Source organism: Magnolia sinica, chromosome 17 (genome assembly GCF_029962835.1).
Source record: "Magnolia sinica isolate HGM2019 chromosome 17, MsV1, whole genome shotgun sequence".
In the NCBI taxonomy this organism is placed as follows: domain Eukaryota; kingdom Viridiplantae; phylum Streptophyta; class Magnoliopsida; order Magnoliales; family Magnoliaceae; genus Magnolia; species Magnolia sinica.
The window spans coordinates 13,015,097-13,034,701 of record NC_080589.1 but is presented as its reverse complement, the minus strand read 5'-3'; the positions used below and the strand labels follow the sequence as shown (position 1 = coordinate 13,034,701).

Sequence of the window (19,605 nt, the reverse complement as noted above, 5' to 3'; positions counted from 1 at the left end):
CAGTAATCCTGTGCGTACCACGCACTCATGTGGGGGCACTCCGTCTCATAAGGAGTCCCATAAATGCCACAGCCCAACGGCTTATGCTATGATCAAACATTCCTCATATCAAGCATACAGATGATGCGTATGGACATGTATCATGGATCTATACTAAGCATGTTATAAGGTGATGAATTATCCCTACCATGCAGATGGGCCTAAAAGGGCTACACACCACAAGTACGGCCTATCAATGGGCCCTAGGGAGAGTCGTAATGCGGACATTTAACCAACATTATACTTGCAATGTGGACGTCAAACCAACATTGCTCCCAAGGCATAGCCTGCCACAAACCATGGAGAAATCACGCATTGTAATGGACCCTAAGGACAACCCGTTGGGCCTCGATCCATGGGCCTTAGGTATATCAAATGGGCCGTATCACATGGGCCTTACATCCATCAAATGAGCCACATTAATGGGCCTTACCAACGGGCCTTATGTACATTGCAATGGGCTATAACCCATGTGCCTTAGAATATATCAGAATGGGCCTAATCACATGAGCTTTATGTATCTCAAATGGACCACACCAATTGGGCCCCATATGTAGATCAAATGGGCCTCATAACACGGGCCTTATAAATGCCAAGGTGGGCCTTAAAAATGGCCACAAATACATACATACATATATATATATATATATATATATATATGTATATATATAAATCATGCCAAAGGATCAACCGATCCTCACTTCAAATAATAGTGGTAGGACCCACTTGAACCACATGTCTGACTCATTCTTTAGCTCATGCCTTAAAATGAGCTTGCAAAATGGATTGACGGTTGGGGATGCAACACAAGCATCATGGTGGGGTCCACTGTCCAGACAGTGGACAGTGTGGATAAATACATGAATCATGGTGGAGTCCATGTCCACTGCCATGGACGGCGTGGAGATAACGCATACACAGGGTGGGAGTCCACCGTCAGCACGGTGTGAATAACATACATCACTGTGGGTCCCACGTGGGGCCCACCATAACATTTGCTTTCCATCCAACCTATTGAGAAGGTCACACAGACCTGGATTGAAGTTAAAAACAAATTTCAGATTGATCCAAAACTTTCGTGGCCCAGAAAATGTCTTCAAAGGCAAACGTTTAATCCCATTGTTTCCCATGATGTGGGCCATCTGGGTCTTGGATGAGGCTGAAATTTGGAGGGAGGCCCGCTTCCCTAAGGGCCCACCATATGAACGGCTTAGATGACATATAAACATCAAGGTGGGGCCCACGGCTGGAGCCGTGGGACCATGCCGTCCACCCACTACACGCAGCAGCAGTTCGCTACTTCTGACGCAGCAGCACTGCCTTGCATTTCTATTTACTTATTTTTTATTTTTGGAAAAACCTGTATTTTTGTGGTTTTTCACGTATGGGGCCCGCTTCAAGATAATCCACTCTAACCATTAGATTTCATAGTTCATAACAAGTTTATTAAGCCCAATATTGGGCCTGTTTCAGTGTGTAGAAAAATTCAGTGAACTTTAAACAGTGGTGATCACTGTTTGCTAAGCAATGGCCCGCCAGAATCTCAGATTGACCTCATTTTTTGGCTCAACGCCTAAAATGAGATGGTTAATAGGATGGACGGCGTGGATTGAATCCTTTCATCAAGGTGGGGCCTAAACAAGTGGGCCACCAAAAGGCTTGTTAACCAAGCTGATATTTGTGTTTCACGTGAACGTCTAACATCCCTGGACGCTGGACGGTCTAGGCCTTTCACACGCATGAGGTGGGTCCTGTTTGGGTGGGCCACCAAATGATGAGTATTGTGGATACAATACATATAAGGTGGGTCCCACCTATAGATGGTTTAGGATAAAATACAAGCCTTATGGTGGGGTCTATTCGGGCGGGCCACACAATCACACCAACATCACAAGAAAAGAAGAATAAAAGAAAGGGAGGGAGAGAGAGAGAGAGATATACACGTGTGATGGAGGGACCCCGGCACTATGGGCCCTCCGTTTCAAGCATCCAATCATACATCAAGTGGGTCCCATTGCATATGGGCCCACCAAATTGAAAATCAACGGTGGAGATCCTTTCTCCACCAAACTAGAAGGTCTAGATGACCATATTCATGCATGAAAATAAACATCATGATGGGGTCCATGGAGAATGGCCCCATCATGGAATGATCTTAAGCATCAAGGTAGGCCATTAGCCACATCAAGGGTCCAAAGTAAGATCCATACCATTGATCGGTAGGCCTCACTTGGCCCATCATAAGAACATGAAAATCTAGCCTATAGAAGCACCCACCGGTCGATCTTCTCGGTCCGTTGAAATGCCGGTCTCCTTAAGCTTCACTTTGATGGTGGAAGATGAGAAGTGAAAGGCTAGGATGGAGGATTTGAGATGGGAAAGTGGGCCACACACATGCACTCTCTCACATGGAAGAGAGCTTGGACGTGAGCTCTCTTGTTGCTTGGGATAGAGTTGAGAAATGAGAGAGAGAGAGAGGGAGAGATGGGATGTAAAGAGAGAGAGTGATGGATGTGAGTGATGGGTGAGGTGATGTGTACTTGACTAGCATGGGTGTGTAAGAGAGAGGGTGAGAAAGGGTTGACTTTGGAGAGAGAAAGCATGGGTTGCTTGTACTTGACATGAGGTGATGGATGAGATTGATTTGACATATTGTAGAGATTCTCTTGGGATTGCAACCGCACGGCGTTTTCTTCGAAATAAACGCCGGCTCACATCTTCCTGCCAGGGTATCGGATCGGTGCGAGAGACGCGGCGTCGGAACCTCGGCGATGGTGCGGTCGCAATGGTACAAGTCTTGATTTAAGCCGACTCAAATGTACAACATATGGCTTAAGGTCGATCGCAACGTCGATTATACGTCACAGGTTGCCGAAATTCCACAGGAAGGATCGCGGGATGCGACGGAACAGGACGGACTAGGATACGGGTCTTACAGCTAACTATCCTATGGTGTAAATCAATGTGTACACCCCATAGTGGGCCCTAGAGCTTAGAAAGATCCTCATATAGGTCTAGTATAGTAAAAACCTAGCCCTTGGGGCCATTTACGCCAAATCTGGCATTATAAAAGGGCCTCATTTGGGCACCCCCTCTCCCCATACGATTTTGCCCTAGAGGAAAGGAAGAGAGAAGAGAGAAAAGGGAGAAAGAAGAAAGGAGGAAGAGAGGAAAAGAGTGAAGGTGACAAGGTGGACCCTAGATCGAGGTGGGGCCCAAGGAAATCAAACCCCACAACTCCCTACCTCATCTCCAAGAGGAAACCCTCCTCCGCGACCGCCATTTCATTCCATTGATCGCCTAGGTAAGATCCATCACCCATTTTTCTAGAAAACCTTATGATGAAGAGGGGTTTATATGGGATTCTAACATGCAATGCTTTGCTTTAGGGATTCCGGCTAATCGACCCACAATCCACACTCCTAGGTCGTTTCCAAGTCTTCAACGATCCATAGGTGCGGACTATTATCCTTAGGTGGCCTAGCACCGATTATAGTAGGAGTTTAATGATTTTGTTCATTTGGTATGATGTATTGAAGAATCTAGAGGAAACCTAGGGATGGTATGTTGTTGGAATTGTATGATTTACATGCTTAGTTCGCATTTGATGTTGACCTTGCCTCTCACATGAATTAGTATATGAATAACTACATGCTCATGTTTGATCGATTTCTTCTCATATGTGTTGTTTTATGTTGTGTTTAACTCATCACTCTTGTGTATTTGATCCCTTGAGGCGTAGGAAGTGCGTAACTTCCTCCCTAATCCACACCACTCACATGCACCTTGTTCATGTTGTTGTAGCATGCTTGTTAGGAATAATCAAACCGTAAGTTGTGATGTTTGTAAATATGATACCATTATGCTAGTCGGTAATCTTGATGGTTGGCATGTTAAGAGTTATTCTCAAATCTTTGGATTGGTTAGGAAACTTGAGGAGAGACGGTAGCCCCATTGGTAGGGCTATCCAAGGCTAAACCCATGGATTTGAGCGGGTGCGCGTGGGCGGCAGTAGTTCGACTACATGGGCCTCTTGTGCTCGATGTCGTCCGTCACGTGCTCGCCTGACTCATGCGGTCTAGCCTATCGACTGTCCAACCCTGTTTGTTAACCATGTTTGCTCACTTATGTATGGAATCTGGAACACCCTACCACCGTTGTAGCCCATTGATACCGGATGGAACATTGATTCACAGTCTCGTAAGCCAGGCATGGTGGAATGAGACACTATGTCGGAGCTGTCGGCCTACGCTGGGGTGACGCACCTCCCCGTAGTGACCGCGAGCGATCCCTTTCTCTCAGCACTCCCTGTGTACTTGAAGTCGGGGACGGGGAACCCGACGGGATCAAGGATCACGGGGTCTTGGCTTCACACATTGGGGGGACTTGGCCTCGCAACTAGTTCATGGCATTTGATACGTGAGGTGTATCAGATTCTCAAATCTGCTGGATGAATGGACTTAACTAAGAACCCAGTTAACATCATCATTGCACAGCATTAGCTAGGTTGGCGACTTATAAGTCGAGGTCGCTTTGAGGGAGTGTTGACATACTCGATCATTAGACGGAGTCGCTCGAGAGAGAGTTGTGGCGAGGGCATACATTATATCATCCACAATGCATGTGCATTAATAAGATTAGTTAGGTGTTTGTGAATAATTGCTTTTTATTAAATTCTTACTATAACTGATGCAGGTTACAACTTAAGACTAATAACACCCATTGAGTTGATCACTCACTCCCACTCTGAGATGGTGTTTTAAAACACCAACTAGATTCGCCCGTAAATGCAGGTGATGCAAGCTACGTGGGGCCTGGTGATGCGAGTCTCGAGGAGGGGGACGAGTTCTACTACTTCTAGCTGATGCGCAGAATCTCATCAGATCAGTAGGCGGGACGTTGGATTTCTAAGTAGCAGACTTAGTCTCATTCCTTTGGACATGATATTTTTGTGATTTTTGTTGGGCAACGCCTTGGGTGACCCATCTGTATTCTTTTAGACCTATATATATATGTATATCTCTTTCATTTCAGTAGACTAGTTGTGGTTGTGTTCATGCTCCAAGTAATTCCAAGTTGCGCAACTAAATTTGATTAACCGCAAAACCATAAATTTTACGAAAAGTGACACTCGGGAACTCGGGAGTCGAGTATATGCACGACCCTCAATTTTCAGGGCATTACAATATTGATATACACCGTAGGATAGTTAGACCTAATGATGATCTACGTACGTATATGATCGGCTCGCCATTCAGATGCGCCGATCAACAGATATGATTAGAAGTCTGTTCAACGGTCACCGATAGTCGATTGGGACAGCGGATATACAGATATGAGAAGGGAAATATCCTTACTTTATGGGTAAATTTTGGTCATAAACCGACGGTCCGAAATCTTCAACTTTGCATAAGAGTGGACGACCCAATTTACTTAAGTTTCAACGTTTTCCTTTAGGGTATTTGCACTTCTCATGCACTCGTCCTTCGGCTCAAGTTGAGCGGTTCTGGACAGTACCTTCAACTCTCGCAATGAGCATCAAGCCTAGTAAGATAGACATTATTCTATAGTTTTGGAACTAGTGGCCTACTAACGAGCAGTCTAGAGCTTGTTTGGAGAATCAGTGCATTTCTGGAATGAATTAGGTATTGAGATTTTTCGTGGACACTAATTAGGGTTTGGATTAACTATATTCATAGTGTGGCCTATTTAGAACTAATGAAAGTAGAGATTTGGTCATGACTACTCTAAACCGTCGGTTTTAGGCTAAAAGAGTAATGAGGTTCATTTGGTCTATTAGCCAAGATCCGGGCCTTTTCTGACTCGGCTTCGGTTGGATCTTTAATTTAGTTATGATTGTCTTGATTTATTAACGATGGGTCGATTAGATTTGGGTCCCCCATGAGTGAATTATAGGGTTAAACTTGATGTTCAGGTGATCGGGCGGATTCGTTAGCTTCATATAGTTGATTAAACGGACTTGTGCGATTCTTTACTGGTTCCACCCGTGTTTAAACTATCATTGAGTGCTAATGGTCATTAAGTGATATTATAAGTTATTTAATAAAAAAAATTCAAGGATTTTTGAAAATCCAAAATAGTGAAAATCCAGGATGTTACACCGACGTAGGCAAGTTAAGCTGAGTCAGCCTTTACTCGAGCGAGACTGAATGCGACTCATAACTGAGTGAGTGGGTTTGGATTTCTGAGTCTTTTAATCATGGTGGATAGTTTATCCACTGATCTAAGCCTTCAATTTAGTCCACCCTAATCGTCACGGCCCACACTTATTAAATGATTTTAACCGTCTTAGCAATATAGCAGATCAGATGGCCTAGGTAAGTGTTGTCCAATATTTTTCACTATTCTGAGAAAGCCAATAGGAGGGTGACAAATGGTATTGCATGAAGAATAAGAAGTGGATAAAAAGATCTTTAAGAATTTAAAGCGCTTTTTGTATATTACAACTGGCGTAAAGCTAATTATACATGTCAATAGATGGTTGACAGAGTGTTGTCGTAAACATATAAGAAACATGATCGAGTTGTTAAAGAAATAAAAGGCAACCGAGGGCAACAAAAATAAAACCTTAGCTGACAAAAGTGAAGTGAGTGGCCAAAATACGTATAGAAGCAATACGGAAGAGGAACAATCATGAAAGAGGGATTTAGATGAGAGAATGATCTAAAAAAAACTTTTTAGTTGTTGTAACCATTGTAGTAATAGAAGAAAGATATGGAAGAACAAGCTACAACAGAAATCTATAAATAATAGAGGAGTATAACAAAAAAAACAACTCAATCTCTAAACACAACTAACCAACCACAATCAATCAAATTTATCAATTTATCTTTTATCTCAACTTATCTTAGGAGTACTAGTAATTCTTAAACATAATCTTTAGTTGTAATCCAAGTTTATGTTAATACTCTAGATTCGTTCTTTATCCAATATTAAACAGTTCTTTAAAGACACATTTTTGCAGGTGCTTCTAGTGGGAGATTATGAGTTTTTTTTTTTTTGTTTAAATTAAACTGATATTTTCAAAGTCTTTTCATATAGAAGGCACAAAATAACACATTTTCAGATGAAAAAACCCAAACTTGTAATTATCACTTGATCATTATCAAATTTTATAAGCAGTTAAGTAAGTGATTGATATTCTCAAATTTTGATCATATATATTTATACTGAACATATCTATTTATTTTGACGCTTGGAGTTAGGGTTATAGTTGATCGATTTGAATTGAGACCCATATCAATTCTATTGTGCCAACACAATTGAAAACGAGCCAAGCGAACAGAAATATAATACAACTGGTCGTGTCATCAAACTAGTCTAAATCCAGACGCAAGCCCCTTCCTTGGATTCCTCATCCACATAGGTCTCTCAAGAATCAGTTTGATCCAACGTTTTTAGCCATTCGATCAAATTCTCGTAACGTACGTACGAAGAAACTGACCCATGTTCAGACGGTTAGGATCATTCAATCCTTGTTAAATACGGTGGTCCATGAAACGTGTGTAGGTCTTCTGGAAGGTTTGTGTTTTGAATTTTTCTTGTGTGCCCATGCAACTCATTTGCACCCTAGTGCGGTACAAACCTTAAAAGCTCCAGAATTTTCTAATTCCTCGTTTTGCACCTGGTGTGGCCCACCCTTCCAGAAGATTGTTAGCCCCACGTTTTTCCATGGATTATCGTGCGCTTCTGCCTGTTTCTAGAGTTTCCGTACGTAATGATTTTCACGTGAATTACGGCCTTCAGAAATTCCAATGGCCCACCTGATTTTTGAGAAAGTATACAGTGCAAATCGCTTGCATCTAAGATAGTTATCATGCACCCACACATCCATACACGTGCCACATATGTACGAGATCTGGACCGTCCATCTCTTGTACCCTACAGTGGATAGGCCATACTTCAGCAATCGCAACGGTCATAAAATCCTAGCCATTGATTGAATGGTCGTACTTTTTCTAAACGCCCATTGTAATCATCATCGATGGCCCTTCAATCGGCACGTACGATCATGAAAGGTCCGTATCTTGCACACGTGTAATGCGTGTACGGTTTTAAATATTGTGAAAGAAGCGGTTTTCCTTTTCAGCACCATCGGTGTGCTTTTTTAAGTCATGGTCCATCTAAGATGGCCGAATGTTTTAACGGCCTGGACCGGAGCATTGCATTGATGGACGTGGATTGCGTTGGGTACTCAGAAAAATATGTGGGACCCACCGTGATGTATGTATCTTATCCACGCCGTCCATCCATTTTACCATCTCATTTTATGATATGCACTCCAAAATGAAGAAAGTTCAGCACTCAAGTGGACCACACCACAGTAAACAGTGTGAAGTGAACGACTACCCTTGAAAGCTTCTCCACGACCACAGAAGTTTTTGATAAAGCTAATGTTTGGTTTTTTCCGTTAATCCATGTCTTTGTGATCTTATGAACAGGTTGGATAACAAATAAATATTACTGTGGACCCTAGGAAAATTTCAACGGTGAATATCATTTCCCCACTGTTTCCTGTGGTGTGGTCCACTTGAACTTTTGATATGTTTCAATTTTTGCATCCTGATCTATAATGATAATTTAAAATGGATAGACGGTGTGGATAAGATACATACATCACGGTGGGCCCCAAAATATTATTTGAGTTCTTTCTGTGTGCAATCCGCGTTGGAAATCGCCGTAGCTTATCGATCAAACGTGTAATGTGAGGGCGCTGCTTCGGTGGATGCCCAGATCTACGGAGCTGGGTGAGATCCCTGACCATGGGGCCCATTATGATGTATTTGTCTTATATCCATGCCGTCCATCTGTTTTGAAAACTTATTTTAAGACATGATCCAAAAAATAAGCAGATTCAACTCTCAGGTGGACCATAATACAGGAAATAGTAGTAATCAACCGTTAAAAACTTCAGGTGAGCCACAAACGTTTTGGATCAAGCGGATATTGTGCGGTCTCTTCATCCGGCTATTTTTGATCTTATCAAATGGTTGATTGGAAAATAAATATTCCGGTGTCTCCCATGAAGTTTTTAACGGTGGTGATTCAATCACAACTGGTTCCTATGGTACAGTCAACCTAAGATTTAGAACTGCTTCATTTTTTGGATCATACCTTAAAATGAGCCGTCAAAGTAGATGTACGGTGTGGATGTAAGGAACATACGTCACAGTACGCCCTACAGTTAGGGATCATATCCAAAGTGAAAGTAAGGAACGTATCAAAACCGCACCCGTTATATGATGCTCAGAAAGCCTTTGATGACTGATGCACGTGCACTCAGAAATTGTAAACCTAGCACACATTTGCTCAAATAAGACCGACAAAATAAGACCATCCATCTGTTTGCCGGATCATTTTAGGGCATGGTCCCAGAAAAGAGGTAGATCCAAATCTCAAAAGGACCTCACAATAGGGATTGAATTCTCACCGTTCAAAACTTCTTAGAGGCAAGGATCAATATACTATTCGTGTTTTCCCTTCATCCAAGTGCATGTGACCTTATCAACAAGTTGAATGGAAAATAAACATTACAGTGGGCAGTAGGAAGTTTTTAACGGTGAGCATTCAATCACCACTATTTTCCTATGGTGTGGTCCGCCTGAATTTGAATCTGTCTCATTTTTGGACCATGCCCTAAAATCAGCTGGAAAAAAACGGATGGACGGCGTGGATATACCACATATACATCGAGGTGTACCCGACGGTCACGCTAATGAAGTGACGTCACCAAGTTATGTGGGTCCCACCATAATCTATGATTTGTATCTACACCGTCCATCCATTTGAAGAGAACATTTTAGGGCATAAGCCAAAGAATTAGTCAGATCCAAATCTCTATTGGCCCCACCACAGAAAACAGTGGAGAGAGTGACGCCCACCGTTAAAAACTTCTAAGGGCCACAAAAGTTTTAGATCAAGCTGATATTTGTGTTTTCTCTTATTTAATGTCTGTGATAACTTATGAACAGATTGAATCTCAAATAAACATCACAGTGGACCTTAGCAATGTTTCAACGGTAAGCATCACTCTCTCCACTGTTTTATGTGGTGGGGTCCAATATATCATTGGATCTGCCTCATTCTTTGAATCACGGTGTAAAATGATCTCTACAAATGGATGGACGGTGTGGATACAACACATACATCATGGTGGGACTCACAAAACTTGGTGACGTCACTTCAGTAGCGAGTCTCGATAATCAACCTGTCAGTATTTCGAAAAGGAGAGCTACAACGTTAATCGCGTGATAACGATCAGACCTTTCCTCAGCCCACACGCGTGGACAAGTCAGCTAATGCACACGCCACCATATATGGTAGCATTGCAGAAAAGTAAAATATCCAAGCCATCCATCAAGTGGACCCCACAGTTTAAATGTTAATATTCGATAAAGGTAGCCTATTGAGTAAGCGATCCACGATAGTAGAAATAAATTGACCAGTTATAAATTTCAGCTAATTATTCCGCAACCATACATTTATTCAGTTAATTGTGGTCCACACGATTAATGGAACGGTCTGATCCTTGGGATAGGGAATCGACATAGTGGTATCCTTCTGATGTATGGCATGGATATTATACGTATCTTCCATGGTATCCTTCTGATGGATGGCTCGCTGTCAGTTTGCATTAGCTGCTTGACGGTGCTGTGTGGGCCTGTGTGGGCTGTATGTGTTTTATCCACGCCGTCCATCCATTTTTCTATATTATATTTTATTGCATGAGATCAAAAATTATTTAGATTCAAATCTCATGTGTATCACACCACGAGCAGTCGTGATTGAATTCTCATCATTAAAAGCTTCCTGGGGCCCACGATTTTTTTAAGATGAAGCTGATATTCGTGTTTTCCCTTCATCCACGTCATTGTGACCTAATCAACGGGTTGGATGGAAAAAAAATATTACAGTGGGCCCTAGGAATTTTTTAATGGTGGACATTTAATTACCAATGTTTTCTTATGTCGTTGTCCACTTTAAATTTGGATCTGCCTAACTTTTGGGCTCATGCCCTTAAAATAAGAAAAAATAGATGTAGACATTGGATAAAACGCATACATAATAGTGGGGCCCACAGAGAACTGTCCAGCAGCCACCTCCTCCTGGCAATCTCCCAGCAAAGCTGGTTAGATCATATAATTTTCTTTTCATTCCTATTATAAGGTGGGCCCTCCCAAGAGGAGTGGTTGAAAGATACCAAGAAAATAACATTTATTATCTATTTATTATAGGGAAAAGGTTCCATGCGGTTGAGCTCATGGGAACTTCCCATGACTTCGAGCCCTGTGGGCCACACCATGATGTAAACGTCAACACCGTGCATTTGATGGGTACCCTTTAAATTATGGGATATTCCAAAAATTAACCTTATACTAAACTCAGGTTGGCCATACCATCTAAAATCATGTGAACCTAAAACATATAAAAGCACTTGGTGGGGTCCACCTGAAATTTGGAGGCGTCTGAAACTTGGTCTGAGCCCTCATCCAAGTGGGGCACACAAAATGGGCGGGCTGGATTTGTGAACCACATCTCGGTAGGCCCAAAAAATGTTTATGAATGTTTTAATGGAGGTTAACCATTCTCAACTTTTGTATGTGGTGTGGCCACACAAGTTATGGATTGAATTTATTTTTAATCCATAGGCCCACCATGGAATGGTGCATCTGAATGAATGATGGGGTAGATTTTCGGCATATATTATGGTGGCGCCTACACAGCTCAACCTCATGGAAAGTTTCCCGGAGCTCAAATGCACGGAACCTTTCCCCTTTATTATATACCAATTTTATAGGTGCAATATATATTTTTTTATTTTGAGGTGAGAAAAATGCCAGAAATAAATAAAAATCAAGATTCAGTATTTTTATCCGAGAATTTCTTGAAGTACTGATTTTCCTAAAATATACGTCAAGATAAAAAGACTCATTTACCCTTGTTCTTTAGAATGGTAAGGTACCTAGGAGGGAATGTCTGATTGCATGCTAATGCGCCTGTCCCTAAGTATGAACGGTCACCGTGAAGTATGGGTTTTATCCATATCTATCTATTTTTCCATGTCATTTTAGGGTACAAGCCCAAAAATTAGGAAAATCCAAATCTTAAGTCGACCACACCACAGAAAGGAGCGGTTATAATGACACCCACTGTTGAAATCCTGGTAGGGCCCACTGTGATGGTTAACTGCCATCCAAACTGCTTACAAGGTCACATAGACCTAGATGAAGGGAAAACATAAATATCAGATTGATCCAAAGCTTCAGTTGCCCCCAACAAAATTTCAATGGCAGGTGTTTAATCCTTACCGTATAATCCACTTAAGCCTTTTATCTTTCTGATTTGTGGGTTTTCAATGTAAAATGATATGAAAAAGTGGATGGACGGTGTGGATGAAACACATACATCACAATGGTCCTTAAAGCCCCCGCGCCCGGTCCTAGCCAGGGCTGGATGGGGTAGTACCCAATCCCGTAAATCCAGAAACACCCAAAATTAAAGGGAATGGAGGGCTGTTTTCAGTGCACACGTGTGTAATAAAGCTCTGACATGCTACACATGTGGTAGTATGGTATCTGATCCATCCATCAGGTGGATGGGTTGGAAAAAAGTGATCCATAAAATTATTTTTGCAAATTGTAGGCCACATGATTGGTGGGCCAATCTGATTCTTGGCCTAGCGAATCAATATAATGGCACCAGTCTGATGGATGGATTGGATCTTGGACTAATCAAGTCATGCTGGCACATGTGCGTTGTGTAAACGAGCTTTATTGTACATGTGTGGGCTTTAGGTGAGGCTTGGATAAAAGCTAGTGGGTGAGGCCCTGACCGTGGGCCCACCTTGATGTATGTGTGGTATATCCATGCCGTCCATCCGTTTTACCAGATCATTTTCCCAAACATGAGGCAGATCCAAATTTGAGGTGGACCACACCACAGAAAAACAATGGTGATTGAACACCTACCATTGAAAACTTTCCAGCACTTACAGTAATGTTTATTTGTCATTCAAACCGTTGAAAAGGTCATATAGACCTGGATGAAGGGAAAACACAGATAGCAGCTGGATCCAAAACTTTTATGGCCCTAAGAAGTTTTTAATGGCCCACCTGAGATTTGGATCTACTTCGTTTTTTGAGATCATGTTCTAAAACGATCCGGAAAAACGAATGGACGGCGTGGATATACAACACATACATCTAGGTGGGTCCCACCATCAGGGCATCAACCACTAAGTTGGTTACCCCGGCCTCACCTAATCTGGGCCCTCGTTTGGCCACCAAGAAAACAGAACCCACCCTATATAAACCCCCCTTGACACTGCCATGCTTCTTAAACTACGTGAGATAGAGAGAGAGAGAGAGAGAGAGTGAGAGAGAGAGAGAGAGAGAAGATATACACCTTTCCTTCCGTGTATCTCCTTGTTCTCATCACAGAAATGACTTTCAAGTTGTATGGTATGGCAATGTCCACGTGCACCGCACGTGTTCTGGGCACCCTCTACGAGATCGGCATTGATTTCGAGCTCGTGACCGTCGATGTCATTGCTGGCGAACACAAGCAGCCGTCCTACCTCGCAAAAAATGTACGTGCCAAATTCCAATATGGGTTATGAGTATGTAAGTAGGCCCTCCTCATCCTCAAGTTGGGGGCAGATCATATGTACGAAGAATTTGGATCCTCTGCTAAAGCAAAAATTTTATGTTTTTCTGCGTTGTGATTGATTCATGTCATTATTGATATTTTCAGCACGGCTTCATTATATTTGCAAGTAAAGCTTGCATCATAAGAAATGAAATATATATATATATATATATATATATATATATATATATATATATATATATATTTGAATAGTATATATATGGCTCACTTGGCCTAACGGTTAGTTGCGCACTAGTTCTCGTGAATTCTTACAAGAATTTATCGAGAACTCATCACACATGATGTGAGGCCAAAATCAGAACCGTCAACGTGATGCAACAACTCATGAAAAACTTCATGGGTTCAAAAGTTTAGTAGGTTATGGCAAAAGAAAATAACTTCCTGCCTTGCTTTGCATTTCTCTTTGTTATGACCCACAAGAGTTTTAGATTAGAGTGAAAATTAGTCTTAGAGATTTCATGGGAGCCTCAAAAGGTTCCACATCACATGGATTGTTCGAATTTTGGGCCCATGACATGTGTGCAAAGGTGCACATGTGCATGGGTGAGCATGCCTCGCCTGATCACTTGATATGTATGGTGCCTTAAGTTTTATAAATTGACAAGTTCACAATATATCTTACCTAATAAATAGCCTGACCTAATTTATGGTCTTGTACTCTTAACACATGAGAGTAAGATCCCATCACCATTTATGGTTTAAAAGAGAGGGTTATTATTTTTCATGGGCTGAATATTTTTCATTTTCATTTTTATTTTTTATTTATCCTTCCATTTTATTACAGCAATAATATTACATAAATGGGTAGATTCTAGTGTTTGTTTGTAGCTGGTGTAACACGACGAGTTTTAATGATATCATCCCTCCATGATGTTGGTGCTTTCAATCTTTTTAACATACGGCGAAACATACATCATAGTCTACTACTATAGCGCCATGACACCAACTTAAAAAGAAAAGGAAGAAGAAGAATAAGAATGAGTAGTTCAGTGCACAAATATCTCCCACCATTTAAGGATACTAAGTAAGAAATGGACACAAAATGTTTGTGCACCTCACTCTCACCCCCAAGTTCTTATGTTCAGAAGCTTTGTGGATCTTACACTTTCATGTCCAAGATGAATCAGAGAAAGCCCAATTAGAGGCAGAAGTCATCAAGACTGTCGGAACCTTAAAACAGACATATCTCACAAATTGGAATAAGTTACTCGACGTACCATATATAATTTTGAGTAGGATGAGCTACTTTAGCCAACCAACCCGGTATAGCCGGGTTGCCCATGCCGAATTTGTGAAATTCTATCATATCGACAGTCGAATTCTATGTTTATTTACGTTTTTACCATTTTTTTAAATAAGTTTTGGTTTGATTGTAACTCTTCATCCGCTTGGGCTTTAGGAGTTGTGTCCAATATGAAAAGTATTTAGAAAAATTAGGAGAATAACGTGGTTAAGCCACATAGGATACTTACCATAAATAGAAATTTTACTATTTATAGTAAGTTACGAATTTTAGGGAATTTTAGTTATAGTTTAAATCATAAACTTCTTCCAAGTCTTGGTATCCCTATTTAAAGGGTTGTACACTCGTTTATCAATCATGAACAGATTTATTTTAAATATTTTAAAATTATTTCTATTTCTTTTCTTCGTGAATTTGAGAAGTTTATGTGAGGAGTCTAGAGAAGCACTAAGGATTCAGAGTAGTTATCCTTAAGGAAGATGGTGATTGACCTCATCACGTTCGTCCCTGCTTCAGATGCCTATGAGAAATCCACTCCGTCAATTAGCTTTTCAAGCTCATTATATGACATGAGTCCAAAAATCAGTTAGATTGAATTCTTAGGTGGGCCACATGAAAGGAAATAGTGAGAATGGAGACCTCCACTGTTAAAACCTTTCTGGAGTTGGCCATGATGTTTATATGCCATCTAAAACATTCAAAAGGTTATTACCACTGGGATGAACTGTAAGAACTCATCTTGATCCAAAACTTCTATGGCCAACACAAAATTTCTAATGGTGGATGTTCAATCTCTACTTTTTCGTGTGGTGTAGTCTACTTGAGTTTTGGATCTACCTAATTTTTAGACTCATATTTTACCGTGAGTTTGAGAAACTGATGGGCCAACTATATTTTTCACTGAAATCTCTATGGTCCTCACATAGCTTCCCGACATCATAGGAACTTCCTATGGACGGGGAAAGGACAACTCGCAGCACCACAGGAAAACCCATGAATGGTACTCAAATGTATGTATCATGAACCAATTACCCTTGTCATGGTAAGCTTAATCCAAGAGCTAAAAATTAAGCAAGCCCACTCAACAAGCGGTTAGTGACTCTCCCAGCAAGGATCTCTCTCTCTCTCTCTCTCTCTCTCTCAACATATGTATTTCTCTTTAATTGTATTTTGGCAGCCATTCAAAATACTTATTTCTCTTTAATTGTAATTTGGCAGCCATTTGGTCTAGTTCCAGCTCTAGAGGACAATGATTACACGTTCTTTGGTTAGTATCTCTCAACTAAAATGCTAAGGCCCTATTTGGTAGATATCAAAAAAATGAATTAGCAGGCCTTCAATGATCTTTGTTTGCCCACTTTTTCATTATCTTCGCAGCTTTTTCTAAGATTGCTTTTGCAATTTCAGTTTGTTCATGCGAGTTTTTAGCAAACAAGAAAGGCCCATCTTTTCCATTGCTCTAACTAGCTTATCTCATTGTAGTCACAAGTAATTATATGCTAGATATCTTGACCTCGAAATGAGTTGGCATGCCTTTCTGTCCTTGTCTGCCTACTTTTTAATTATCTTGGCGGTTTTCTCTAAGTATGTTTTTTGTAATTTCAGTTTGTTCATGCTAATTTTTAGCAAACAAAAAAGATTCATTTTTTCCATTAATCTGACTAATTAATTAATCTCATTTTAGTTACCAGTAATTATGTGCTAGAGATCTTGATCTTGAAATGAGTTGGCAAGCCTTCTATCCTTGTTTGCCCACTTTTTCATTATCTTAACAGCTTTATCGGAGTATGCTATTGAAGTTTTGGTTCGTTCGTTCTAATTTTTAGCAAACAAAAAGACTCATCTTTTCCATTGCTCTGACTAGCTAATCTCTGTTTAGTTATTAGTAAGTATATATAATTATTGTTAGCATGAACTTATTATGTATTAGATATGAATTCTTAATTAATGCCAATAAAATTATATGAAAGCAAACAAGGCTTAAGGTGATTTTTGCAGCTTAGTTTTGTTAGGTTATGGTGCTTCTACCGTGTTACTCCACGCGTGGGTGATTTCGACCTCTTAAGTGCATCTTCAAAATGATCTGAACTCTTCATGTTCTGGATTTTATGACATCCTAACCATTGAAAAAAATATTTATTGAATGGGTGATTATACATGAAAGTGAATATTTAATGGCTCATATTTTCAAGATTTAATGATCAGGATTATTGATGAATCATGATAATAAGACCATAACTTCTATGTGGTAGCAACCCGAACAGTTCATTTGAATCTAAGGATGCAATCTGATTCTGGAATCTGGTGGGGGCACTATACCCTAACGAAACCCTTCCAATAACACAAAAGAGTTGGGTGTTGGCCAAGGTTCTTACTATGAAGACCCCACCAATCCATGTGACAAATATTCAGACATTTTGAGAGTCTTGCAATATTTTCATAGAAAATTAATCAAACAATATTATCTCATTAGCATTGCAAAGTTTAAAATCTGAAAGCTTGTAACTTTTGTAACTTTTGTGATTGTATTAAGATATTATTGGAATTTTATGCAAAAAATTATTTGAATATTTAAATAATTCATTGTATACATATGAATTAAACAGATTAATCCCCAATACCATCCTAGAAATAACCTCATATTTTAAAATTTTCCAAAAAAATCCCAAACCAAGAAATTGGTGAGAATGAGATTTGTCAGCGTGCTACCAATAAATTAAGTAAATGACATTATAAGACCAACATAGTGAATGGTGAAAACGAACAGCCCATAAATAGCAAATCGAAGAGATGGTTCTTCAAGCATTGCATTTGCTTCCTTGATCTCCCATTGCACAGGAAACCTGAAGAGATTTTTCTTCCATATATTGGTTATTCTTATTATACTTATTATTATCATGCTTTAATTGGACTGCTCTTGAATGAACGGCCAGAATCTCGTGCAATCACTCGTTACATAGCGACCAAGCACTACGGGAGAGGTACCGATCTACTGAGGCTAGGCAACACCAAGGAGTCTGCATTGGTTGGGGTGTGGGTGGAAGTGGAGTCTCAAAATTTTAATCCACCTATCTCAGCTATCATTTTTCAGTTAGTCTTCACCCCCATGTATGGTGGGACCACAAATGAGCAGGTGGTGGAGGAGAATGTGGTGAAGCTCGGGACGGTGCTCGACATCTATGAGGAGAGGCTGTCCAAGAGCAATTACTTAGCTGGGGATTTCTTCACCTTAGCCGATTTGCATCACTTCCCATACACTTACTACCTCATGAAGACACCCAAAGCTCATCTCATTAACTCGCGCCCGCATGTGAAAGCTTGGTGGGACAGCGTTACATCGCGGCCCGCCATCAAGAGAGCCACTGAAGGAATGACCTTAATTTAGTGAAGATATCATTGGGTCCACAAAAATGAATAAATGGACAGCGCGATTGCCTAATTTATAAAAATGTCTTAAGATGTTAACTATTAGTAGTAATTCGAAAGGTGAAAGTGAATTTTAAGTTGTTATTAAGGTGAATTTAGTTACAAACTCATGATATGGGTTGGTTGATGTTATCTAAGATTTTCTTGTTTGTATAAATTTGGAGGCTGAATTTCTTGTTTAGCTTCAAAGCTTATTAATAAAATATGCTAGTTGTTGAATTTATAGCTGTTTTGAAGCGCTTCAAAGCCAGCTTCAAAACTCGACTTAAGGCAAAGTAATGATTCTTAGTTACATGTGTGGCCCATAAATGATATGATCTGATGTCCCTACCATGGAAGAGCTATGACAAAAAGAAAATTCGCTGAATTAAAAGATCCTACCTACAAATTTTTTTTATATATATATATATATATATATATATATATATATATATATATATATATATATATATATATATATATATGCATCGGATGCGAATTGCAGGTGCATTTCTTTAAACCAAGTATTTACATGCCAATAATAGAAATGCTAAATTTGAACAACTGAAGAGATCTTTTGGAGCATCACGGGGCCATCGAATAAATGGATTGGATGAACCAATTATACAAATCAGGCTTCAAATAAGGAGTTCCTTTACGTAACAAATGGGAACTCCCACATCATAATTTTTAAAAAAATAAAGACCCTTAGATGGTTTCATGTGCATAGGATTGGAGATATTGAAGACATGTTTAGATAGATGTTTGTTTAAACATATAATCTAATGTGTTATTTAATACATTACAAATGTAATAAAAGACAAGTAAAGAAATTTGCAATCATTATAAAATTATAATACATTAAGTCCTAGTGATAAAGTACCCCATGAGCGCATCATGCAAGGAACCTACAGTGAAAAAAGTAAATACTCTTCCACATGAATGATGATTTTGTTTATTTTATTTTAGGTTTTATATATGCACATGATGCTTTTTCATTGATGCTAGATAAAGTTAATGGGAAAGAAGAACCAAGGTCCTATTAAAAAAGAGATGACTTGAACTAAAATCCTCTCAGAGTGATCTTACCAAAAAAATATGTTACTCAAAAACAAGATCTAAAGACCCATTTGATGACTGCACCGAGCCGGATATGGGTCAAGTCCTAAAAAAACAAGACCATTTGACCCCCAATGACCCGATAAGACTTGGACCAGATAAACTCATGA

The 19,605-nt window shown here is 40.0% G+C and overlaps 1 protein-coding gene across 1 annotated transcript in view; it reads left to right on the top strand.

Moving 5' to 3' along the window:
- The window catches only part of LOC131231846 (glutathione S-transferase F13-like), a 59,867-nt gene extending 41,251 nt beyond the window's left edge, over nt 1-18,616 (top strand). Inside the window, exons 2-4 of the mRNA XM_058228151.1 lie at nt 13,459-13,648; nt 16,190-16,238; nt 17,905-18,616. Coding sequence (XP_058084134.1) covers nt 13,502-13,648; nt 16,190-16,238; nt 17,905-18,356 — 648 coding nt within the window. The 5' untranslated portion in view covers nt 13,459-13,501 and the 3' untranslated portion in view covers nt 18,357-18,616. The remainder of the gene's footprint in view (nt 1-13,458; nt 13,649-16,189; nt 16,239-17,904) is intronic.
- The last annotated feature ends 989 nt before the right edge of the window (nt 18,617-19,605 follow it).